Source organism: Equus quagga, chromosome 7 (assembly GCF_021613505.1).
Source record: "Equus quagga isolate Etosha38 chromosome 7, UCLA_HA_Equagga_1.0, whole genome shotgun sequence".
In the NCBI taxonomy this organism is placed as follows: domain Eukaryota; kingdom Metazoa; phylum Chordata; class Mammalia; order Perissodactyla; family Equidae; genus Equus; species Equus quagga.
Window position 1 is genome coordinate 98,576,940 of NC_060273.1, and position 27,568 is coordinate 98,604,507.

At 35.0% G+C, this 27,568-nt stretch overlaps 1 protein-coding gene across 1 annotated transcript in view; it reads right to left on the reverse strand.

The window, feature by feature from the left end:
* Positions 1–27,568, reverse strand: part of AP3S1 (adaptor related protein complex 3 subunit sigma 1) — a 60,749-nt gene that overhangs the window by 25,977 nt on the left and 7,204 nt on the right. The window contains exons 2-3 of the mRNA XM_046666708.1: positions 11,587–11,678; positions 7,431–7,542 (exon numbers count right to left, since the gene is read on the reverse strand). Coding sequence (XP_046522664.1) covers positions 7,431–7,542; positions 11,587–11,678 — 204 coding nt within the window. The remainder of the gene's footprint in view (positions 1–7,430; positions 7,543–11,586; positions 11,679–27,568) is intronic.

A 27,568-nucleotide genomic window follows, 5' to 3' on the forward strand; every position in this document is an offset into this window, starting at 1 on the left:
AGACAAGGCCAACACAAAAGCAAAATTTATAAACTGAAGTAAAGAAATTAAGGAAAACAAATCAATGGATCTTGTGGGTTCTAGCCAGAACAACAACAAAATAATATAGTTGTCGTTGCATCATATTTCACAAGGAGAAAGATAAAAACAGCCAAGAACAAGAAGTGACAAAGTAAATGGCACTCTCTAGCGTTTCATTTTAAAAACGATATAAAGCTTAAAGTCAATTTCAATATAGTAGTTATCTGTAAGTAGCTACTCATTAATCTCTGGCTTTAATGAATTCAAAGGCTAATGGGAGCAAAATAATTTTTAATTTACTAAGAGAATCATAATTTAAGTTTTTCTTCATTTTAATAATTACCTAGTTTTCCAAAAATAAATTTAAAAGATAGAGATATCCAGAAAAATGCCACATCCATAAACAGTCTCCTTTCCCTGTGCCCTTCTATCAACAGAACTTCCTTGTGTTTTCTTTATCTTTAACTACAAATCTATATGTCCGAGCCACAATGGGTAACAGGAATCTATTACGAGGTAGCTCAGTATTTAAGAGTACTTAGTACTTAAGAGCACAAGCTTTAGCATGTCTCTATTAAAATTCCAGCTTAGCCTCTAACTATGAAATTTAGGGCAAGTTATTAACTCTAAGCCTCAGTTTAATGAAATAATACTTTATCTGCCTTCCTCATAAATATGTGCTTAATGATAAAGTTAGCTAAAAATCACTGACTACTACATGTTAGTCATTTAGCCATGGGCTTCATGTACAATATCTTTTTTAATGCTTGCACCTATTTGATGAGTTAGATTTATTATTATTACCTCCATTTTGCAGATAAGGAAAATGAGAGTCAAAGAGGTTAAATAACTTGCCCAAAGCTATATATAGAGCCAGTACAAAGCAGAGCCTGAATGGCTAACTACCACCAGCTTGCTTTAATTCACTGATCTTTCTAACAACCTCATGAGGTCCGTAGGCAGCATATTGAAACAGGCATACTTTACTGGTAAAAAAAAATTCAAGGTCTATAAAGATTAAATGACTTGCTCAATATCGTACTAAATTAGCATTAGCAGCCATAAGTAAAATAATTTCACAACAGCTAGTCTAACACTCAGTATCGCAGTAATGACAAACGCTATGTACACATGGAGCTCTAGTTTATATACATATTCTAACACTGTGGTCAAAACATATCTTTCTAAACCTTAACGAAAAGGTTAGCTGTTAGGTTCAATTTTTTCCTAACTACAACTGAACAAGACTGATGCTGATGTAATCACTACATGTGATACAGAAAACTGTAACAGAATTTGGAATTACCTAGTGAACTTTTATGGCTCCATTATCAGCTTGGAAAAATTAATTGAGGACAGTATGACTGCTTATAAATAACTCAAACAACCAACATTAATAATTAATGAACTTCTATTCTCACACTGTAAATATTTCAGCACTTCCAATGAAGATATGCTACAACAGAAAAGACTAAAAAAAAGCTAGCTATCAACTCTGAAATTTGCTTATATGACTGTCAATATCATGATAAAGTAGTACATATCAGAAACCAAAAAGGATGACCTTTTTACCTAAAAAGAAAGATAAAGAAGCTGACTATTCAATTTGGTAACAAACTGGTATAAATTTTATATGTAATTTACTAACAATGCCTTCTCTCAGACTTTATACTAAGATATAAAGTCAAATCTGGGACAATATATGCATACCTTAGAAACACAATCTTTGCATAAAAATATCTGCTTCCAATGATCATTTGAATGGTATCATTTTTTAATATTTAAAAAGTCAAAATTAAACATATGTTTAGTAACTACTATGTTGAAGTTTTCTTGATCCATTCTCTAAAGAATATGCAAGACAAAGAGGTTTTGATCCAAACTCGCTTGGTTTATAATTTTCCACTTTACTTTTTACATTACATTTGCCTTTCTCAAAACTAGAGGATGGACAAAGCAAGAAAATCAGTTCTAATTAAGCTCTGAATAGCTGTTTCATGACACAGAACCAGAAACAATGAGCTACTCCCTTCCACCTTTGTTCACTCAACCAATGTTTTTAAAGTGACTGAGTCATGTATGCTCAGCACTCCCCTTAAGTATTTAATGATCTAGGTAATTGCAAGGGGAAAGAGAGTAACTACAGCACTTCAGCATGTTCATGGCAGTGATCGTATTAATCCCTTTAAGGTAAATTACAGAACCTTTCTTTTTTTGTGTGACATGATAGATCATTAGGATCTTTTTGTAAAAACAGCTCTAGCCTACATTTGTAATGGGAAGATGACACAATTCTCCTGAAATCCTCTTTTTTGTATCTTATATAATATCAAGGCAAATTATCAACAATTGAACAGTAATGGCTACAAAATTTTGCAAAACACAAGACATAGCTTCCACCTTCCACAAACACGTGATGGAATTTACTTCACATATGATGTAGGATATCTGTTCTTTGACAACTCCCCGTAGAATTTCATTCTGAGAGATAACAACTATGCTATCATAACCATTAAGATTAGCCAAGGGATCAAAATAATCATCAATAATGATGACTTAAATCTCAGGACACAAGTGTAAAATACTTCTGATTTGCCTCTAGGAAAATTCACATTTGTTTTAGTCTTTCTTAACTGAAGTACTTCTCTTCAATAAAACAGACTGAATTTGAAACAGATTACTTTTCCCCTGTTTCTCCTCTTGTAACACTGGTAGCTAGCTCAGGAAAATAAATGACAGTGTTTGAGAATTGAGTGCATAGGTCTACCACTCTCATCAGCTGTGGATAATTGACAGAGAAATATAAAGCATAGTTCCATATTAAAAAATCATTTTCTAAAAAACACAAAGCTTCTCTGAATTAACAGAATAATGATTTAACTACTACCTATATGGGATAAACCAAGAAATGTAATAATGAACAGTTAAAAGGCAATGCAATACAAAGTTCTGATCAACCCTTAACTGTTACCAATCCATATATAAGTAACAGTTGGCTTCTCTTTCTTTACTAGAAAAGCCTTTGGGAAAACAAAACACAACAAAACTTTGCAGTGTTTCTCAAGTAGTCCCCAGGAGGAAAGTAAATATAAACCCAAGGGGTCTTGGGGACTTATTTGCCTCAAGCTCAAAATTTCTTTCTTTTTTTTTTTGATTGGCCCTGAGCTAACATCCATTGCCAACTCTCTTCCTTTTGCTTGAGGAAGACTGTTGCTGAGTTAACACGTGTGCCAATCTTTCTCTATTTTTGTGTGTGGGACGCTGGCACAGAAAGGGTTAACGAGCAGAGCGCATGTCTGCACCCAGGATCTGAACCCACAAACTTAACCACTATGCCACTGGGTGGCCCCATCAAAATTTCTTTGAAGTCTCCTCTTAGAGTTTTTAATATTATAAAAAATTTCTATTTTACCTTATAAGACGTACATGTTAATCTTAATACACACGTTTATCCTAAAAGTGTCACTTCCTTACCACCAATTAAAAAAAACAAAAACAAAAACAAATACCAAGATTACTGCCTGGTTTCATGTAACTCAGCTATCTAGCTCTTCCTCAAAACCCAGTTTAAGAATTATGGATTTAGAGTAATCTGGCATATTAACAGTTCCATTTATCACTTGTGTTTTTTTTTTTTATTAACAATATTTGACACCAAAAGCCTTATCTAGCCACTTATATTTTCAAGCTTTGGTACTCAGAATTCTGACAAAGTTGCCTGCTTTGGTTAATTTCTCATTTAGTCTACAACACTAACTAGATCTCATACCATGCCTCCTTCTTTGCTGATTTCAAAAACATGAAACTTGTTTGGCAAAGAAAATTTCCCTTTTACACGCAGCTTTCTCCAATCTATGACTTGCCTACACCATGACTCTATGTTTTTGCCCTGTCTGGGGTCAAGAAAGAGAAAGAAAACATAAGTTCAGAGCATTCCTTCATGATCATCTTAGTCCAAAACAATTATTTGTACCAACTACTCTTTTTTATTGTGGGAGAGGTAATTTTTTAACTTTTTATGGAAATATCACAGACAAACAGAAAGCACAAATATCTTAAGTGTATACAGAGCTTAATGATTTTCACAAATTAAACACACAAATGTAACCACAGCTCAGACAAAAAAAAAATTACTAGCATATAGCAACCACTATATTTTTCTAGCTAACTCTTCTTCTAATTAACCTTCAGGTTTTGTTGTCAGTTATTTTACAAAGAATGCTAATATTAGGCATTAAAATACATTCATTCATTCAACAATTATCTGTCAAGGACCTACTGTGTTACAGGTGCAATTCTATGCACTGGGGATAAATCACTGAACAAAATAAACAAAAATCCTGGCCCTCATAGAGCTCATATTCTTGAAAGGGTAAATGACAATAAACAAGACAGAGCCAGTCAAATATATAGTATATTAGATGATGACAGGTACTAAAGAAAGGAATAACGAAGCAGGAAAGGAGTTATAAATGTCAAAGAGGGAAAATTTTTAGAAAGAAGGGCCAAGGAAATACCCTATCAAGAAGGTGACATCTGGGTCAAGACCTGATAGAATGATGGAGCTAGCCATGGGAATATCAAATGGAAGAACAATCTAAGTACGAAGGTCAGCAAGTACAAAGCCTCTGCGGTAGAAGCACGCCTAGTCTATCTGAAGAACAGCAAGGAGGCCACTGTGGCTGGAGCAGAGGGGAAAGGAGTAGATGATGAACCAAGATAAGCAGTAGGGTATGGGGAAGGGAGTCAGGTCATGTGGGACCTCATGGGTCATTTGTAAGGAATCTGGCTTCTACTCTGGAGTGAGAAGGGAAGCCACTGAAGAGTTCAGAATGTAAGATGTGACATATTTCAATAGTATCACTCTGGTTGTTTTACTCAGAAAAGACCAAAAGGAAAAGACAGTGGAAGCAGGGAGACCAGTCAGGAAACTATTGTAATAAACCAAGCAAGAGCTGATGGTGGCTTGGACCAATGCAGTGGCAGAGCAGGGAGTAATAAGTGGTCAGATTCTGTACATCCTACAGGGGTTGCTGAAGAAGAGGCAAGAGAGATCAGGAAACTGAAATGAAACAACTAAAGAGGTAGATGAAAACCAGGCAAGTAAGATGTCCTAGAAGCCAAGTGAAGAAAATATTTCATGGAGAAGAGATTAATAAATAATCTTAATCAAATAAAGGAGGACTGATGAGAACCTCTGGATTTAGCAATAGTAGAGCTGAAAACCTGACTGGAGGGTGTTCAAGAGAATGGGAGAAGAAAAATTTGAGATAGTGCGTACAGACAACTCTTTAAAAGTATTTTGATGTAGAGAGAGAAAAAAGTGAGGCAGTGGCTGGAGAGGGAAGCAGGGACAGGAATTTTGAGAGAACACATTATAGGCTAGTGGGAATCATCTACAAGAGAGAGGAAAAATAATACAGAAGAAAGAGAGAGAACTGCTAGAGCAATGAGAAGGACACTAGTATATAAGTGGGCACGCTGGCCTTAGCTAGGAGCCTAGTGAGTTCATCTCTCACAGAAGAGACAGTAGAGTACATGGACACAGATGCAGTCTGTAGACGTTCTCTTCTGATTGCTTCAATTTTCTCAGTGAACTAGGAAGCAAGATGCTAGAGGTGCTCAAGGTTTAAGGAGAAAGGAGAATGTATCAGTAGTTGTCTAGGAATATGGAAGAGTGAATGGACAAGGGAAATATAATATGATTACTAGGTACCATTAAGGATTCACTGAGGTTAGGGATCATAAATCTAAAGTGAGGCCAATAAGTATGGTTATGTTTTTTTCTCTAACTACGTTCAGATGTATGGGTTCAGGGAAGGAGCTGAGTAAACACATAATTATGATTATCATGACTGATGATGGAATTTAAGCTGGGTAAGGAAAGTAAGACATCAGGAGGATCAGGGATAGTGAAAAAATGACAGATTTAAAAGACTGAACGTCCCAAGAGACTTAAAGAATTGTTGGAGTAATAGAAATTGTGAGATGAAAAGATAAGAGGTGGTAGACAGAGAGTGGAAACTGTGAAGTTGAAATTACGGATGGACTGCAGTTTGGATAAAGATAAGCTCTAGAAATGAGTAGTGAGGTGGGGTAGAGGGCAAAACTCAATGAAAAAGAGGAATTCTGGATTTGAAGACACCAGGATACTGGGGGAAATATACACATAAATACTGAAATCAACAAGAATTATCATTTACGTAGTACTGGAGTGAACGTGAGTGAACTGAACTAAAATCTGTAAGGAAACAATCCTCCATGGGTCTTCCATTTCTGCACATAATGTGAGCAGAGGTACTGACTACCTTTATTGTAGACTATCTTTCCAAGCAAGCTTCTATAGCAAATAGCCTTGGAAAATAAAATATCTTTCTCCAAATCAAAGGGTAGGTTTACCTACACCCTTGGAAGATATTCTCTTCCTCCAGGACATGGGCAGACATACTTAGTGCCCAAAATAAAAGACTCCAGTTCCCTAAGCTTGGGGTTCCTCTCCTATAACTCAATCCACTGTGTATGCAGGTATCACATGGCCCTCTTCAAGTCACCTTTTGGGAACTGGGACTTGAGGAACCAGTGTAAGCAAATGCTGTTATTCTGGCTGCTACTTTTGCTATTAGAAATAAAGCCCTTTGTTTCTGGCCCAGAAGTCTCCTATTTTCTGCTGGCATCCATGAAATTGTGGTAGTTAACTTGTTAGCTTGCAAATAGGGTAAAATCTCAGACTCTTGAAAGTTCTTCACAAAATCTCCAATGACTGGGAAGTGAGGATAAGAGATTACTACAACAGGATGGGGAGAAGGTGATATAGTTTGATAACATGAGATAAAGTTTGGAGACACTTTAGAAGAAAGAATCCTCTAAAAAAAGCAATGCAAAGCAAACAGAAACATCCAGGCTCAATGGTATGAAGAAAGCAGGAGAGAAAACTGCTACTACTTAAGATTTGTAGGTAGTGTCATTAGAGAAGCCAGATGTAACTTGGAGCAAAAAGGTGAAGACAATATTACAGAAGAGGTTGAAGATAAAGAAGAATTTGCTGATGATTGACCTTGAGTTCCGGAGACATTATGAAAGATTTTCAGGAAACACAGGGAGGGCTGGGTTTTAGGGTCAGATCTGGATACATATGTTAAGAGACCCACAAGTCCTAGACTTCTTGTGGTGACATACGAATATGAAATAAGGGCATGACGAAATTAATTGTGATTACTCTTAAACAGATTAAATTAGTCTCCATCTTTCTACATCCCTCATCCCTCTTTTACTCACCCAACATCTACTATGGAACAATTTATTTCTTACCAAACAAAACATCATTTTTGAAAATTTAGAACATACAAGTTTGAAAAAATATAAATGCCAAAATCGTTATTTAAGACATTAAGAGGCAAATGTTAACTTACTTGAATTAGATCTAAAATGCCAAGTTCACTTTCCGAAGAATCCACACAGAAGACAAAATATAATGTTGCATAATGTCTATAAATCAGTTTGTTGTCAGATCCTCCAATTAATCTAAATGACAAAACAAAACAATCAGAATGTTACAGAACAAAACCAAAGACGTTTTTATTACCTCAAGCAAACTGACGATTTTGTTTAAAATCTTTTATAAATGTTTCGGCATAGCATTTAATGGCACAGCATTCAAGTGAACTTATATCAAAGACTAAATTTAAGATGGCTGTTTTCTTCAGAGATATTAAGTAAAAGAAGCTAGTGCTTAATTTTAGTTCACTCACTAAACTATCTACTGAGTACCTACTATGTGCCAGACATTGATAGTGGGTAAGGAACAATAAACAAACAAATAAATAAAAAAAGTTATCAGAGTGGAAGAATCATGGAGAATCAAAACAGGATGATGCCATATTGATGGAATCTCTACTTTAGGTTGATTGTTAGGAAAAAACTGACATTTAGGCTGAGATCCAACACTACAGAGCCAGCCATGAAAAAATTTAGAGAGCTGGCCCAGTAGCATAGAGGTTAAGTTCACACTCTCCATTTCGGCGGCCCGGGGTTCGCCAGTTCAGATCCCAGCCATAGACCTATGCACTGCTTATCAAGCCATGCTGTGGCAGGCATCCCACATATAAAATAGGAGAAGATGGGCACAGATGTTAGCTCAGGGACAATCTTTCTCAGCAAAAAGAGGAGGATTGGCAGCAGATGTTAGCTCAGGGCTAATCTTCCTCAAAAAAAAAAAAAATTTAGACGAGCATTTCAGTCAAAGGTAACAATGAATAAAAAGGCCATTTCATCAAGAATGAAATATGTATGTTCAAGAAAGAGAAAGAAGACTTGTAGACAAGGAAAGATTAGTAAACAATGAGGTCAGAGAAGTAGGCAGATCAGATCATAGGGCATTTTTAAGTGCTTACTAGATTTAACTCTACAGGTCACACTTAGTCACAGAGCCTAAGACTGATTATTAACTAGAAAAAAAAAATAATGTTTCTTAAGTTTTGGACAGATTTACCATCAAGATCTCCTCCAAAAATATATTTTGTTTTGGAATATAAATGAAAAAAAACTGAGCTACGAGATTCTCAGTTCTTTCATCAAATATTTTTATATATATTGACTGGGGTTTGAGCATTTTTAAAATAATAATTTAGGAATCATTCCAAACACCTTATATTTTTTTAAATATAGTTTAGCTATTTCACAGTTAAATTTACAATAATTAGTTCACCTTCTCAAAAGACCCTTTAACACTAACATAATATAAAATCAAGACTACATGTACTCAAAGCTAACTGAACAAAACAAACAGGATATGGGGAAATAGCATCTATTTCTAACTCAGTAAAAGTACCACCAAATTCTCAAGTTCATAGAAACAACTTCTCTAAGTATACATTACCTTTATGTCCTCTAATAGCAAAAGTGGAAATGATCTTTGATAAGAATTAAAAATTCCTAGTATGCTAGACATGTTTCTAAAAAAGATATTCAATTAAAAAATAAGTGCACTTTAAAGATTCTCTGAGATTATTTTTATAGACTATGACTGCAAATGTTCCTTGAAAGAGACAAAAAGAGCACAAATAGCAGGCTTCGTTTCAACCTGAACTGGCAATTTAGAGATTATCTTAAACTTTTGTTTGGCTCTGCTTTAAAAGAAGACCAAACTTTTGAAAACTATAAGTTTCGAAATGGTTATTAATGTTATTAAAAGAAAGCAAAGATATTAATATGCAATATGACAAGTATGTATTTTGTCTTTAAAAATACAATTTTATCTTTAAACTACAGTACAATACTGATAAATACTGATACAAATTCTTGTATGGAATGCAATATACTACATAAACCCACAGAATTTTAGAAATCTTCTCAGTCCAAATATTTCATTTTACAGAAGAGAAAACTGCGGTACAAGAATTTAAGTGACCTGACCAAGAAAACCAGCTTGTTATTGACAAAATCAGCACTACAGCAGATGTGTAACTTCATCTCTGATGCAATATTTGCTTTCTCTTTTTATAACGTTGGAAAAGAATAATCACAAATGCAAGCCATAATTTCTAGTTCAAACAGTGCCCTGATTAGATCCATCAGATTCTTACATGACTACTACACAGTGTACTGTGCTGAGTTCTAAGCTTCCTATGAGATAAGAGATTAAGAGGCTGAGATGAAAGGAAGTGATAGTAATGGCAAAGACAACTAAACTCCTACAGAAGTTTAAAAGAAATAAGTAAAGTATCATTAAAATACAAAGACAGAAAGCAGGTACACCGTTCTCAACTATTAAATTGGAGGTCTTGAGTTAACAGCAAAATTTACAAATTGTAAGCATGTATTTGCAAATTTAAGTGCAGCATGATATAAGATTTTAAGAAACGCAAGTAAACTTTCTAAATGATAAAAAGTAAATTTATGGTCAGATAAGAATGAATTCTCTATTATCTGAACTATTTTTCATAATATGCATTATACATATTAAAATACAGAAAAGTGTAGGTTTCTCTCACTAATCTGTGATTATTCATAATGAGGCTCAGCTAAAGTTTAGTTTCTAAATTATCAATGAGGAATATCTTAGTAAGAAATTAATTATATAAACATAGGAGGGAACATTTATGAAACTATTTGAGAACAAACTGTTTTCATGAAACCCATTAGTTTAAAAGTATTCATTTATAATAGTTAGAAAGCTAATTATAAGTAATTCTTATTTATTCATTTTAAAATTGAAAAATCCATTAGCTGAATTCTAATCTAACATAAAGATATGTCTATATATAGATATACATACATACACACAAGATATGTATTTGAAAAGCAGACTGCAGTCTTGTTTATAATAATAAAACAAAAGATGTAATCTAAATGTTTATGAACAGGTCCAGCAACCTAAGGAATACTCTTTAGTCGTTAAAAAGAATGAGGTTGCTCTAGATATGTTTACATGTAAAGCTTTTCAAAATATTAAGGGAAAACATGCAAACCAGCATACATAGTGTGATCCCAAAAGTAAAATTTTTTAAGGTTATACTTTTATATTAGTCAACACAAAGTTAATTTTCTAGACGAATACACAACAAACTGGGAAGAAAGACTAAAATAGGGAGGGAGACTTAGTTCACCTTTTATACAGTAGTCCCCCCTTATCCACATGGGACACATGTTCCAAGACCCCCAGTGGATGCCTGGAAGATGCTTCTGTAAGATGTACTAAACCCTATATATACTGTTTTTTTCGATACATACATACCTATGATAAAGTTTAACTTATAAATTAGGTACAGTCAGAGATTAACAATAACTAATAATAAACTAAAACAATTATAACAATATACTGTAATAAAAGTTACCATAGATCTTAGCAACCTGAGCATATACCTTTTTTTTCCTTCCTTGTTAAGTTGAGAACTTTCACCTTTTCACTTAAAGGAAACACTTTGCGGCTGCTCTTTGGCATATCTGAATTGCCAGCATCACCACTCTTGCACTTTGGGGCCATTTTAAGTAAAATAAAGGTTACTAGAACACAAGTACTGCGATACCATGATAATCGATCTGATAACCAAGACAGCTACTAAGCGACTAATGGGTGAGTACTGAGTAGCATTTACAGGGTGGATATGCTGGACAAAGGGATGATTCACGACCTGGGCAGGAAGGAGCAGGACGGACATTGAGATGAAATGCTACTCGGAACAGTGTATAATTTAAAACGTATGAATTGCTTATTTCTGGAATTTTCCATTTAATATCTTTAGACCAATGGTGACCACAGGTAACTGAAACCCCGGAAAGTGAAACTGCAAATAAGAAGGGACTACTGTACTTCACCGTAAAGTTTGAATTTTTGCTATATGAATATATTACCTTTATAAAAAATGACTTTATAAAAGTTTTTAAAAAGAAAAAAAAGACTGCATATCTTAAAAAAATTAAGTTAGACGTATAGCTAATATGGATAGCAATTAATTCACGTGATCCAATTAATCAAAATTAGGAAACTTTTACTACAAACCAGTTAAACAGTATACATTTTAATCATGTAGTCAAAGATTAGAAATGTCTACCAAATGCTTTACTTACAATCCTCCTTCTAGGAAATTACAAACATTTTCATCTCTCTTAGATACCAAATGGAATGTCTCCCTGATGATTTGCTGTTGTGTATCTTCACTCTGAGAAAGAATAATTCACATACGTTAGGACTGAATTTCTAGGTTTAACAGCATTTTAAGAATTTTAAAAATAAAAGGTAATAGTATCAGCCTGGGAAATACATCTAAGAGATGTCCTTGGAGAACTAAGATATCATAATCCACAGAAACAAAACATTTTTTTTTTTAAGATTTTATTTTTTTCCTTTTTCTCCGCAAAGCCCCCCAGTACATAGTTGTATATTCTTCGTTGTGGGTCCTTCTAGTTGTGGCATGTGGGATGCTGCCTCAGCGTGGTTTGATGAGCAGTGCCATGTCCGTGCCCAGGATTCGAACCAATGAAACACTGGGCCACCTGCAGCAGAGCGCGCGAACTTAACCACTCGGCCACGGGGCCAGCCCCACAAAACATTTTTTGATGAAAAACAAAAAGCAAACACAAAACAAAAAAAGTCAACATTTTATAGTTCACCATTACAATAAAACTAACATTTCTAAGTTTCAAAAACCAACAAGAAAAATATTAGACAGATGAATTACAGACACCAGTAAAAGGGACACTAGATATTAACTAGTCAAAGCCCATTGTTTTACAAATGAGTAAACTGAAACAGAGAGGTGAATTATAAATAATTCATGTAGTTAATCTATATTTTAATAGAAGAAAGACACAGAAGTTTAGAGCTTCCAATTAAGTAAGTTTAACTAAATGCAAATTAATATGATTCCACCAATCTTACTCATCTTTATACAACTGCAGCCTAAAACCAAGAGTTGGTTCAATAAATATTTATTAAATTCACCAAGCAATTCATATCCCAGTAAAAAAAGAGTCAACTTCTCAAACACTGCAACAGAAAATTGGACAAAATCATGAATAGGAATTTCACATTAAAGGAAATATGATGGTCCACAAACAAATGAAAAGATGCTAAACCACATTAGTATTAAATGAGATGCAAATTAAAATAACAATGAGATAAACTCCACATGCACATATTAGTAAAAGTGTAAAGATATCACAATATCAAATGCTGACAGAGATGTGGAGCCAAAGAAACTCTCATTCCACCGGTGAGAGAGTAAATGATATAATCACTTGGGAAAAGTTTCATAATCCAGCACCTCCACTCCTAGATACTATGCTAAACCATCTGAAATCATTGTTTTTGAACGTCAAAAAAACAGAATATTGGCAATTACGTATATATAACAAACTCTTAACCTGTGTACCAAGAGACATGTAGAAGAATGTTCATAAAGGCACTGTAACAACAAAAAAAGCTAAAAATAACCCAAATGTCCACCAACCACAGAATGGATAAATTATGGTATGCTTATATAATGGAATCCTATACGAAGTAAAAATAAAGAAGTAAATTACACGCATTAATATAAACAATTCCAAAACAATGTGGAAAAGAGGAAGTTTCTCAGTTTGGACTGCCATAAGGAGCACCATAGACTTGGATGGCTGAACTAACAAATTTATTTTCTCATAATTTTGGAGGCTAGAAGTTCAAGCCCAAGGTGGCAGCAAGGCTGGTTTCTGAATAGGTAAATTCATAGAGACAGAAAGCAGATTAGAGGCTCCCAGGAGCCGGTGAAGGGAGGTGGGGAATAGGGACTTATTGTTTAAATAGGTACCGAGTTTCCATTTGGAGTGATGAAGTTTGGAAACCGATAGCAGCAATGGTTGCACAATACTATGAATTGTAATTAAGGTCACTAAATAGGATACTTAAAAATGGTTAAAATGGTAAATTTTTATGTTTTGCCACAAAAAAAAATGTTAAGTAGTAAAAAAGACTTCAAACATTCTGAAATTTTAAAGCATACTTTAAAAAACAAATCATGAGTCAAAGAAAAAATCATAATGAATGTTAGAAAACAGGCATCAGAGTCCTAACATAATGGATATTGGAACCCAACAGTAACAAAACATCAGAGATTTAAAACTCGTGGGACACATAAGAAAAGAAGTCTCCAGAAACACCAATAAATAAACAGTCCTAGCAACACACACACCACCCCCCCAAAAAAAGAAAGAAAAGAAGTCTCAAAATTCTTAAGAATAAGTATACCAGAAAAAACACAAATAAAGTATAAGGAAAATGATAAAGAGCACAACTCAATGAAGTATGTCAGAGTAGATAAATAAGGCTAAAAGCTGGTGGTTCTTTGGAAAGACTTAAAAAACATATAAACTTCTGGTAAGATCAATCAACAGCAAGAAAAATGGTGGAGAGGAAGAATAAACAACATAAGAAAAAAAAGGGAGACCTAGTTATAGATGCTGCAGAAATCCAACAGATAATAAGCCAGTATGATAGATATAATAAGCCAATAAACTTAAAAATCTAAGATGAAATGGCGAAATTCCTAAAAAAGATTTTTTTTTTTAAAGGAAGATTAGCCCTGAGCTAACTGCTGCCAATCCTCCTCTTTTAACTAAGGAAGACTGGCCCTGAGCTAACATCCCTGCCCATCTTCCTCTACTTTATATGTGGGACACCACCACAGCATGGCTTGCCAAGCAGTGCCATGTCCACACCCAGGATCCAAACCGGTGAACCCTGGGCCGCTGAAGCGGAACATGCACCTTAACCACTGTGCCACCAGGCCAGCCCCCATAAAAAAGATTTTAATAAAACTGTCTTAGGGAGAAATAGAAAAACTTTAATAATCCTATAATCATAAAGAAAGTAAACAGTAGTTTAAAATATCTCCACCAAACATAAATCAGGCTTTGAGGGTTTTAACACCAAATTCTACCAATGATTCAAGAAACAGATCACTCCAATCTTGACAGCTCTTCCAGAGCACACATAAAGAATTAACATTTCCAATTCATTTTATGAGGCTAAGCTAACACTGATACAAAATCAGACAGGGAAAGTATGAGAAAATGAACATTGCAGGCCACTCTCACTAAAGAACATAGATACAAAAAAAAATTTTTTTAATTAATACATTATAACCAAAATGGTTTATTCTAGTAATGCCGGGTTGATTTAATTTTAGAAAACTGATTAATATCATTTTATACATTAATTAACATATTAAGGGAGAAAAAGCAAATCATTTCAATAGATGCAGAAAAAGCATCTGATAAAACTGAACAACAATTCTTGAACAAAACAAAGTCTTAGCAAACTAAAAAAAGAGAATTGCATCTATTGAAGGGTATCCTATAAAATACCTTTTGCAAACATGCAAACATATTCACAAACAAAATGTTTAAACAGTTTCTCCTTTTAAGATCAGAAATAAGATAGCAATAACTGATTTTGGTTTTCCTATTCAGTGCCATACCAGTTATCATCAGTGCAAGAAGACAAGAAAAAGAAATAAAAGATTTAAGACTCTGAAAGGAAGAAACAAAACTGTCATTCATAGATGACAAGATTTTCCACACAGAAAATCTAACAATTTACACAAAAGTGTTACAATTAATAGAATTAACAAGAACACAAAGCTAGTATACAAAATTCTATTGCAATTCTAAACTTCTGCAACTATCAGTTGGAAAACGTAATTTTAAAAAGATACCATTTACAATACATCAAAAAACATGCAGTGCCTAGGAATAAATGAAACAAAAACACATAAGACTTCTAGGAAAAAATGTAAAACTTTTTATCAAGAAAACTTAAAGACCTAAGTAAACAGAAAAATGTACAATGTTTATAATAAGACTGAATGATTCAATATTATGAAGATGCTCAATCTCCCCAAAATGCTCCAAGGAGTCAAGGTAATTATAATCAAAATTCTAACACAGAGAAAGAGAGAAGGAAACTTGAAAACTTGAATCTGATTCCAAAATTTATATATTTGATCAGAAGATGAGAATAACAAGACACTCTCGAGTAGAATGTGAGAGGACCTGTGGACCAGATAAAAATTATTACAAAACCACAGCAATTAAGATACCATGATATTGGTGAAAAAATAGTGAAACCGACTGATAGAACTAAATAGAGAACTAGAAACACACCCACATATATATAAAAATTTAATTTAAAACAACCTAGGCATTGCAGATCAGTAGGGAAAGGAAGAGTATTTCCATGAATGGTGCCAGAATAAAAATTGCTATTTGATAAAAATTGCTGGTTTTGTTCTAATACAATAAACTTCTAGCTCTCATATTATACTGTAAAATCAATCCTAGGTTGATTAAAAACAAATGCCAATGGTGAAACTACAAGATTTCAAAAATATTACGCCAGAAAATATCTGTATAACCTTGTAACAGTGTTGAGCTTTTAAATAAAACACAAAATAAGGGTAATCATAATGAAAAAGACCGACAAATTCGATCACATCAAAAGCAAGCTCTTCTAATGCTCAAAAGACACCAGAAAAAGAAAATAAGAGAGCTACAAACACAGAGAATATATCTGTAATACATAAAAACTGGCAAAGGAGTAGAATCCAGTATATATAAAGAACATTTACATGCCAGTAAAAAAAATATAAACATTCCAATATAAAAATGAAGACTTAGATAGAAAGTTATCAAAAAAAGGAAACCAGAATGGTGACTTAATAATGAAAGATGTTCAAGTTCATACAGGACAAAAAGAAAAATACGAAAAAGAGGGATAAAAAAAACCCTGCTAGTTAAAACTGCAATGACAACATAAAGTTCCCATACTATCAGTGAACATATATAAATAATGTGTAATAATACCAAGTATTGGTAAAAATGTGAAGAAACAAAGCACTCAGACACTACTAAAAGGACTGCATATTGGTACAACCACTTCTGAAAACCGATCAGCATTACCTAGGAAAGCTGAACATGCACATACTCTAGGACAATGCTATTCAACTCCTACTTATACCCTAGAGAAATTCAAAAAAATGTTTACAAGAATGCTTATAGCAGTATTGTTTGTAATAGCAAAACAACTACAATGTAAATGTCCATCAACGCTAGAATGTATAAACCAACTATGGGTTTATTCATGCATGGAATATTACACAGCAATGAAAATGGATGACTGTAACTAGATATAATGCCAATAATGATCTTGGATATGTTGAATTTTTTTAAACATCAAGTCACAGAAGAATATAAACCCTATGATTCTATTTTTTTAAAGTTCAAAAACATGCAAAGCTGAACAATAAACTATTTAAGGAGAAATGTGGTAAAACAAAAATAAGAGAATGATTTTAAAAATTTAAGATGGTGGTTATCTCTGGGCAGAAAGGAAACAGGATGGAATACAACATAGGTGCAGAAAGACTTCAAAGGTATTGGTAATTTTTCTTAAAAAGGAGTGGTGAACACAGTAGTTAGGGTATTATTTCCTATAGCTTAAAATATTTAATATACAAATATACTTTTCTATCTATTGAATATTTTCAAAAAATACTGAAAAGAGGGAGGAAAGGAGGGGGTAAAAGCACTGAACAAGACAGCTGCCCTCTTCTTTCCTTATGTTTGCTTGATCAGCTCCACCACCTCCTTCTTCATCTAGAGCTAACTGGTGTCCCATGGAAGATCTTACCTAATCTAGTGATTTCAACTATGTTATTATCTCCCTAATTAATTTTTCCTATATCCCCATTTCCTATATCCTATGTTCCAAACAGACATCTCCAACTGTATTTCATAAAGGTGTATTAAAACTTACATGTTGAAGACTAAAGACTAAAAACATTACATTTTTTCTAAAACCTATTTTTCTTACTATATTTCTTTTTTTTTTTTTTTTTAATTTTATTTTTTCCTTTTTCTCCCCAAAGCCCCCCGGTACATAGTTGTGTATTCTTCGTTGTGGGTTCTTCTAGTTGTGGCATGTGGGACGCTGCCTCAGCGTGGTCTGATGAGCAGTGCCATGTCCGCGCCCAGGATTCAAACTAACGAAACACTGGGCCGCCTGCAGCAGAGCGCGCGAACTTAACCACTCGGCCACGGGGCCAGCCCCCTCTTACTATATTTCTAATCTCAGTTAATGGCATCACCATTCGCCCAGTCTCTTAAGCCAAAAATCTTGATGATTCCTTTTCTTTCAGTCCCATGTTCATTCAGTCACCAAGTTCTGTTAATTCTACTTAGAAATAATGGTAAAGCTGGATTCAAAGACATTATCTCAACTTAGATTCTTATTCTCACCCAGAATACTATAAGAACCACCCACATATTTACTCTGCCACCTGTCTGTCTACTCCAGACCATCTCACACATCAACAGAATTACTTCCTAAAAAACACCATTTGTTATTTCCTTTCTTAAAGGCCTCCAGTTTCCATGTGACCTAAAACCCAAACTTTCCACCATGCTATAAAAAGCCCTCCAAACTCAAATCTAGACCTACCTCTGAAGTGTCATCATCTCTTTCTTCTCCCCTATACAACCTACAGCAACCACACTGAACTGCTCCCTTCCTATTTTCCCACTTCCTCATCTCATTCTCCAGCAATACACTTTTACACTCAGCTCAAATATGATTACTTCTGTGAAGCCTTTTTCGACTTTCCAAGGAAAAATCAGTTCCTTTGCTTCAGTGCTTCCTTGCTACTGTTTCTATTCCTATTATACACTTTTAACCATATGCTCAAATTTCCTTTGTAGATATCTGTAGAACTCACAGACTCCAAGCTCCTCCAGATTTTCTTTGAATCTGAAATGCTCAATAGAGTAGCTGGCACTGAGTAGCCAACAGAGGTGGACTGAATAAATGAATCTGTAATCTAGAAGACAGGATCCACATCCATTTATATTACCAAATATCTGGGTTACATTACACACACACACAAAAAGGCAATAAAGTAAAGGTGGTATGGTGTAGTAGTTAAAGGTATGAACTCTGTTCTAATTAAAATGGGAGATTAAATACACACCTACTTTTGTTGCCTTCTCAAACCCCAGCTAAAACAATACTAAAAGGATTTTTTTCTTTTTTTTTTTAAGGCATAAACCCACAATGATGAGAACGGAAAAGGAGGATAAGGGCAACAAAATTTGGAAAGTGGTTGAATGAGTGGTAAAGCATTAAGTAAACCTCAGAAAATTTAATCCTAAATTGGTGACAAGGAAACCGAAGAACTAACCCAATTTGTAGCACAAAATAGCCAAAGACTCAGGAATTTCTACTTTTAGGTACCTCTGGAAGTGAAGATGAAGAGGGGAGTGTAAAATAAGGACTGTTTAAGAAGTAAAAGGACCACTAAGTTCCCTCCACCACCCACAAGAAAAGTCTGTAAATTTATTTCTAGGAGTAGATAAAACTGAGGGTCTTTGGAGAGCAAGGGGTGCTATGGGAGGCAGAATAACGGCTCACAAAAGATGACAACATCCTAATCTCTGGAACCAATGAATATGTCCCCTTACACAGCAAAAAGGACTTTGAAGCTGTGATTAAACCAATGACCTTGACATGGGAGATTACCCCAGATTGTCTGAATGGGCCTAATCTAATCACACGCTTCCTTCAAAGTAAAGAACTTTTCCTGGGCTGTGGTCAGAGGGAGATGACTAGAAAAGAGTCGGGGAAATGCTATTCAGCCGGCTATGAAGACAGAAGAAGGGGGCCATGAGCCAAGGAATGTGGGTGGCCTCTAGGAGCTGGAAAAGGCAAGGAAATGGATTCTCTCCTAGAGCCTCCAGAAAGTGATGCAGCTCTGTCAATGCCTTGATTTTAGCCCAGTAAAAGCCATGTCAGACTTCTAACTCACAGAACTGTATGAGAAGTCTGTGTTGTTTTAAGCCACTAAATTTGTGGTCATTTGTTAGAGCAGCTATAAAAACCGAATACAGGCACCATACTGAAAATGGGGCGTGGGGGGTAGGTTAAGAAAATGTACACATACCTGATGTTGAAATCTCTAACCCTTTTCCTCAATCAGTTCCCATAGTTCCTACAGCCAGGGCTTCTTCACCAGCCAGGCTGGAATCTGGAACAAACTTCTCCAGGAATTCTACCTAGATCTAAAGATAATGACATTGGAGGTTCCAACTATGGCAGAAACTGCTATCTGTTCTCCAAAATCTAGTTCCTTTATTTCCCAGACACACAATTGAAGAACATTTTTCATTCTACCTTGAATTTAGGTGGAGCCACACAACTCAGTTCTGGCCCAAGGGACATGGTTGGTAGGTGCACTGGTATGTCAGAGCTGGCACAATTGAGGGTCAAGTGTTTGTATCTCTTGCCAATTCTGCATTTAGTGACATCATGTTGGTAGCCTGAAACTGGCCATTATGGCAGTACTTACACCATGTAGCAAACACTACAAATTAGAGCTTTTTCCTCCCAGGTGAGCCAGTTATCATCCAGGCCTCACTCATAAAAATTTCTGCACAATCTCTCATGTTAGATGTGGAAGTTCCTTTGATCCCTTCTCAAGAACGACAGACAAATGCCCACACAGAAGGTTACAGGTGATCACAAATACCAATACTAGACTTCATGTGAGAAATAAACTTTTACTATGTTAAGCTGCTAAGATTTAGGGGATTGTTGTTACAACAACTGTAACTTTTACACTAGTTAAACTGCCTAGCCTGATCATCTCAAGTAAAGCTCACACAGACAATCTCTAATCATGAATTCAGAGCTTGCAATTTGGTTTTAGTATTCTACCCTCAGACAGAAGCAGTCACCCAAGATCACTAGACATCTGAAGATAGCTCTAACATAACAGGTAAAGACAAAACAGGGGATGACAGCAACTCAAAGGAAATAAACCAAATAGGGAGAAGAAAATTTAAAAATATATATCATTAATATCAGAGAGGTAAGAAAGATAATCCAACTATGAAATAAGAAGAGCATACTATAAAACAATAACATTCATAAATTTTAAAAGGAGCTCATGGAAATTAAAAATATAAGGAGAAATTTTAAATTTAGGGGAAAGACTGGGAAAATACAGTTGTAAAATGCATCCAGAAAATAGAGCCAAAGGGCAAACACATAAAAAATGGAAGAGAAAGGATAAGAAAAGTAAAAGAATGGTCCAGAGGAACACTGAATAGAAGGAGATTCAAAAACAGAACAGAGTAAACTGAGAAATTTTTCAAGCAGAGAGGACAAGAACTTCCAGAATAAAAGGGCCCATCAAGTAAGTACTCAGCACAATTAATGAAAACAGACTTAGAGCACGGGTCTGTGAAACTTCAGAAACTGCAGAAAAACAGTCTACATACTTTCTAGACAGTAAAAACAGACCATACACAAAAAATAAGAATCAGAATTGCCTCAGGCTTTGTGATAGTAAACACTAGAAACTAAAAGGTATGGCTCAATGCCATCGAAATTCTGAGGAAAAGTTATTTCTATCATAAAATTCTATAGGCAATGTGAAGTTCTAAGACTCTTTTCAAACATGCAAGATCTCAAAAAAATCTACCTCCCAGGACCTTTCTCAAGAAGTTACTGGAAGATGTACTACACCATGATAAGATGATAAACCAAGAAATCAAGTAATAGGAGACCCAACACAGGGACAGCAAAAGGAAGCCCTAAGATAACGTAGATCTAGTACGATGGCCATACAACAGGTCCAGATTGGCCCTAGTCAAAAGATTCCAGAAGAGATTTCTTCAGGAACATGAAACTGATAGAAGATGCATATGATTGAGACAACTAGCAACATGATTGAGACCTGAATTAGTGATAATTAAATAACACACAAGTTCAAAGGAAAAGGCAGTTGTATCTCCACAGAAAATAAAATGTCAGGAAAGAAAAAACTAAGCAGTTTACAACATGGTTTAGCTGAGGATACTGTTCACACAGTAAATTAATGTAAACACCAAAAACACTGATCTCACAAAAATTATGAAATAACTAAGGGATTGAGAAGGATACAGATATTGGGCGGGAGGGGGAAAAAAAGAGCTAAATAATCATTTTCAATAGCAGAAGTCAATAGATCAGGCCTACAAGTGAAAAATCAGGCAGCAAAACAAGCATATTATTTAGAGATGTGTACATAAATACTGAGTAATCAGCTGAAAGTACTTAAATGTGGGGAGGAGGAAAGAGAGCATGGTATTTTTCACAATAAACCTTAAAGAACTACTAGATTATTTAACCTACATGTATGCATAACTTTGATAAACAAACTAAAAACAAACTAGGAGGAAGAGTATGGAATCTGCAACCAAACTATATGGGTTTATTTCTGGATATGCTCTTTACCAGCGGTGTGACTTTCAGCAAGTTAGTTAACCTCTCTGTACCTGAGTTATGCTCATTTGTAGCATGAAGAAAATAACAACATATACCTCATGGAGTTGTTGTGAGGATTGAGTTAACATACACAAAGATCTTAAAAACAAAACCTGGCACATAATAAGCACGGATTAACACTGACTTATTTTAAAATATCTGCCTCTGAGCCTTGCCATCATCTGTAAAATAAGCTATAGAACTCTAATGATAGAGTAAAGATCTTATAAGTTTTCTTTTAAGGAAAGCTATCTTTTTGGATTATATTATTGTTTATAAGCAAATAACAAGTTAAATATGTTAAACCTTAACTATGTTTCACTAACAGTGAAAAGAATTTCTCATGTGAACGTCACATCTGCCGCTTGGAATCGTTTTTCTTAAAATGCCAGCAATACTCAACTATGAAAATCAATATTGGAAAGAATGCTTTAAAATTTTAATTAAACATCCAAAGTCTAAGTTAAGATTAAACAAATCACGTTTCTGCTGACATAAGACAATTTGCCCTTCTTTAATAATCAATTTAACTTAACAGCTTTCATAAACAAGCCTGGAAATTGCTTCAGATTTCCTAACACTATAGTTTCATAACAGAAGTCGAGATACATTTCAGTTGGTCACAACTCCTAGATTACATGAGTCTAAAGACAAGTAGAGTTACATAAAGGCAACAGCTTTTATTTTAAATAATTCTTAATGCATTAATGAAAACTAAATTTTAAATTCAGTAACCCACTAATAACCTTTCTCTTTTCCCATGTTCCTTTCCCATCCTTATGCATATGGCATAAAAGGCAATTTTAAAACGAAAATTTCCTTCTAATCAAATCATAAATATGTCATTATCCTCATCCCTCCCTCCCACATACCCTCAGTGGAGAATTTTTTTCTTTAAATGCATTCATTCACTCCACTAGATGTTAGAATAGAGAATTACCAAGATGAAAGAGAAACAGATCCTTTTCTTAAAGAGCTTAAAACAAAAAATAAAACGAATATAGCTATTTAAAATTTCTAGTTAGTGTTCTAAATCTGGCTTTTTTTAATATTACAAAAAAGAAATAGATGTCTTTATAATAAAAGTTGGAGGGCAATTGCTGACATAAGAACAGTACAAATAACATACTATAAGAAGTCAAGGGGAACTTGATTTTCCACCACAAGACTATCATCTTCAAAGAAAAGTGACGGGTGTCTAGGAAGGGCCTTGAAGAATAGGTAAAATTCAGAAATGTAGAGAATAGGGAATGTGAAGTTGTATGACATCTGAGGTAGAAGGAAGAATGTGGGCAAAAGCATGGAATCAGGAAAGCAAGGAGCATGTATGAGGAATAATAATTAGTTCATATTGCATTAAAAGGAAGAGAAGTTTGAAGACTAAGCCTCAAGCACTCCAACATTTAGGAATCATGAAAAAGAGAAGGCTCCAGTATAGAAAACCCAGTGAGTGAGTTTGTTTTCCCAGGCCACTCCAAAGTAGGAAGTCTCGCTGGAGACCTGGCGTGTTGAGTAGGCCTCACTTTAGTCTGAATGCATAGAGAACATGCAGTCAGGATGGGGTTACCCTTAAATAGCAAACAAAGAGAGAAGAGGGCACCTACAACAGAAACTGTATTAGCACTTGCTGAGATTATTTCATTAAATTTCTAAGAGAAGAACCCTCTGGTATTTTCCCTCACAATGTATAAAAAAGTATTAAAAATGTTTAGCACACGGCCAGCCCAGTGGCATAGTGGTTGAGTTCACATGCTGTGCTTTGGCGGCCTGGAGTTTGCAGGTTCAGATCCTGGGCGCAGACCTAGTACTGCTCATCAAGCCATGCTGTGGCGGCAGCCCACATAAAAGAGAGGAAGACTGGCACAGATGTTAGCTCAGCAACAACCTTCCTTAAGCAAAAACAGGAAGATTAGCCACAGATGTCAGCTCAGGGCCAACCCTCCTCACATATACACACACACAAAATGCTTAGCACAATAAAGAAAGCACTCAATAAATGGCAGCCTAGTACCAACACTCTAAAACTATCATCTACCATATGAAGATGTTTCCCACTCTATTATTTTATTTAAATACCAAACAACTGAGAAGATGATATACCGAATTTGAAATATGTAGAGAGTCTGAACCATGATGGCAGATGAACGGTCTGAGAACTCAAAAACAATGCAAAATTTAGGGGAGAAGTAAGAGTAAGGTACCAAGACAATTCAATAGGGAAAGAATAGTCTTTTCAACAAATCAACAAATGGTGCTGGGAAACTGGATAGCCACATGCAAAAAATGAAGCTGGATCCCTACTTCACACCATACATAAAGCTAACTCAATGCATCATAGACCTAAATGTAAGAACTAAAACTACAAAACTCTTGAAAGGAAATGTAAGTATTAATCTTTATGACCTCGGATTAGACAAAGCTTTCTTAGATATGACACCAAAAGCACAAGCAAAAAAGAATAGATAAACTGGACAATATCAAAACTAAAAACCTTTGTGCTGTAAATTATATCAGCAGGAAAGTAAAACAACCACAATAGGAGGAACATTTGCAAATAATATATCTGATAAGGAACTTGCATCTAGACTATATAAAGAACTCTTACAACTCAATAACAAAAAGGCAAATAACTCAACTTAAAAGTGGCAAAGGATTTGAAAAGCCTTTTTTTAAAGAAGATATGCAAATAGCGAATAATCACATGGAAAGATGTTCAACATCGTTTGTCATTAGCAAAAGACAAATCAAAGTCACAATGAGATACTACTTGACATCCACCAGGATGATCAGAATCAAAAGGTCAGACAATAAAATGAGTTAATGAGGATATGAAGAAATTAGAACCCTCACAGATTGCTGATGTGAATGTAAAATAGGACAGACAATTTGGAAAACAGTCTAGCAGTTCTTTAAAACAAACACAGAGTTACCATTTGACCTAGCAATGCCACTCCTAGATACATACCCAAGAGATATGAAAATATATACCCACACAAAAATTTGTACATGAATGTTCATAGCAGCATTATTCATAGTAGCCAAAATGTGGAAACCCAAACATCCATCAACTGATAAAGGGATAAAGAAAATGTGGTATATCTATACAATGGAATATTAGTTAGCCATAAAAAGGAATGCAGTACTGATACACAGTACAACATGGGTGAATCCTGAAAGCATCAGGCTAAGTGAAAGAAGCCAGTCACAAAAGACTACATATTTTATTATTTTATTTACATGAAATGTCTAAAATAGGCAAATCTATAGACATAGAAAACAGATTAGTGGTTGCCAGGGGCTGGGATAAGTGGGGATGGGGGAGTGACTGTTAATGGGTACTAGGTTTCATTTGATTTGATGAATATGTTCTAAATTTAAATTATAGTGATGATTGCACAAAAATGAATACAATAAAAACCAAGGAATTATACATTTTCAAGAGATGAATCTTATAGTATGTGAATTACACCTTCATAAAGATTTTTTTTTTAAGGTTACGTAATTTAAAGGGGAAAAAAAAAAGCTGGGGCAAGTTTTACAGCTATCTTTCTCCTAAAAAGTCTTCTTATGAAACTCTTCTCTGGAAGAATCTTGGAGGACTTTATATTTTGTAATAAGAAGGAAGTTCATTCCACAACAAAGCCTAGGGGGCCCACCCGGTGGCGCAGCGGTTAAGTTCGCAGGTTCCGCTTCTCAGCGGCCCAGGGTCCACCGCTTCGGATCCCAGGTGCGGACATGGCACTGCTTGTCAAGCCATGCTGTGGTGGGCGTCCCACGTATAAAGTCGAGGAAGACAGGCACGGATGTTAGTTCAGGGCTAGTCTTCCTCAGCAAATAGATTAGGACTGACAGTAGTTAGCTCAGGGCTACTCTTCCTCAAAAAAGAAAAAAAACCCAAAACAAAGCCTACAATGAGACAATTCATTCTGAGGAAATACAAAGAGTATCTGAGAACAATCTCTGGAATGTTCTACAGCTCCTTAGCTACATAATGTTCCAACCAAGGGTAGAAAGTAGCAAGTAGTAGTAATAATAAAAGTAATTGTTATTATTAATTTAAGTAACAATTACTGTCTTTATTATGTATCAGATTTTACAAGTATGTTTCTTATTAAATCTTCATCAAAAAAACCTTACTCAAAATAAAAGCCCACAGTATAAGACTGGTTAAATAAATTATGGTACAGTATATAATAAACTATTATGTAGTCATTCAAAAACTACTTTCTGGATATGATGCCAAAAGCACCGGAGACAAAAAAAAAAAGCTAAATTGGACTTTACCAAAATTTAAAACATTTGTGCATCAAAGTATGCTGTCCTTTGAAAAAGGATATCATTCTTTGGACAAAAAAGCAACCCAGGGATGGGGAGAAAATATTTGCAAATCATATATCTGATAAAGAACTGATATCCAGAACATATAAAGAACTCCTACAACTCAACAACAAAAAAATAAACCACCAGGTTAACAAGTGGGCAAAGGACTTGAAAAGACATTTCTCCACAGAAGATATCCAAATGATCAGTAAGCACATGAAAAGACACTTGACATCACTAGACACTAGGGAAATGTAAAACAAAACCACAATGAGATACCACTTCACATCCATTAGGATGGCTATTATGAAAAAACAGAAAATAAGTGTCAGCAAGGATGTGGAGAAATTAGAACACTTCTGCTTTGCTGGTAGGAACGTAAAATGGTGCAGCCGCTGTAGAAAATGGTATAGCAAGCTGTGAAAAAAAATTTACGCATAGAATTACCATACGATCCAGCAATTCCACTTCTCGGTATGTACCCAAAAGAAGTGAAAGCAGGTGCTCAAACAGATATTTGTATACCCATGGTCCCATGTACACCTATACACCTAATGACTCATGTTCACAGCAGCATCACCCTCAATAGCCAAAAAGTGGAAGCAACCCAAGGGTCCACTAACAGATGAATGGATAAACAATATGTGGTACCCACACACATATAATGGAATATTATTCAGCCTTAAAAAGGAAGGAAATTTTAACACATGCTACAACATGGGTGAACCTTTAAGACATTATGTTAAGTGAAATAAGCCAGTCACCAAAGAACAAATACTGTATAATTCCTCTTTCATGAAGTTCCTAGAGTAGTCAAATTCATAGAAACAGAAAGCAGAATGGTGTTGCTGGTGGCTGGGAGAAGGGAAGAATGAGGAGTTAGTGTTTAACATGTACAAAGTTTCAATTAGGGAAGATGAAAATGTTCTACAGATGGATGGTGGTGATAGTTGTACAACAACGTGATTGTACTTAATGCCACAGAACTGTACACTTAAAATGGTAAACTTTGTAATGTATATTTTACCACTGTAAAAAAATTATTCTATAACAATCATATTAAGAAATATTAATGACAAGAATATCTATGTGGCAGGGTGAAGTGGCAATCTTCCCCATTTAATCAGCACAGGAATCAAAACAATTCAAGAAGTCCGGCACATTGAAAAAGAGGCCTTTCCTCCTGGGTAACAAAGAGAAGAATGACTGACAGCTAGTGATTCCTGAATTACACCAGGCTTCAAGCAAGGAAGGAAAGATGTAAATACTTCCCAGCGCAATAACAGAGGTGGTCTAGTGGGCTTCACATAAACTGTGCTCACTTATAATTAAGGCTGTCAGATGTCTGAGAGAAATAAATGCTTTTCTTCTTGAGTTGTATTACTTCACAGGTGA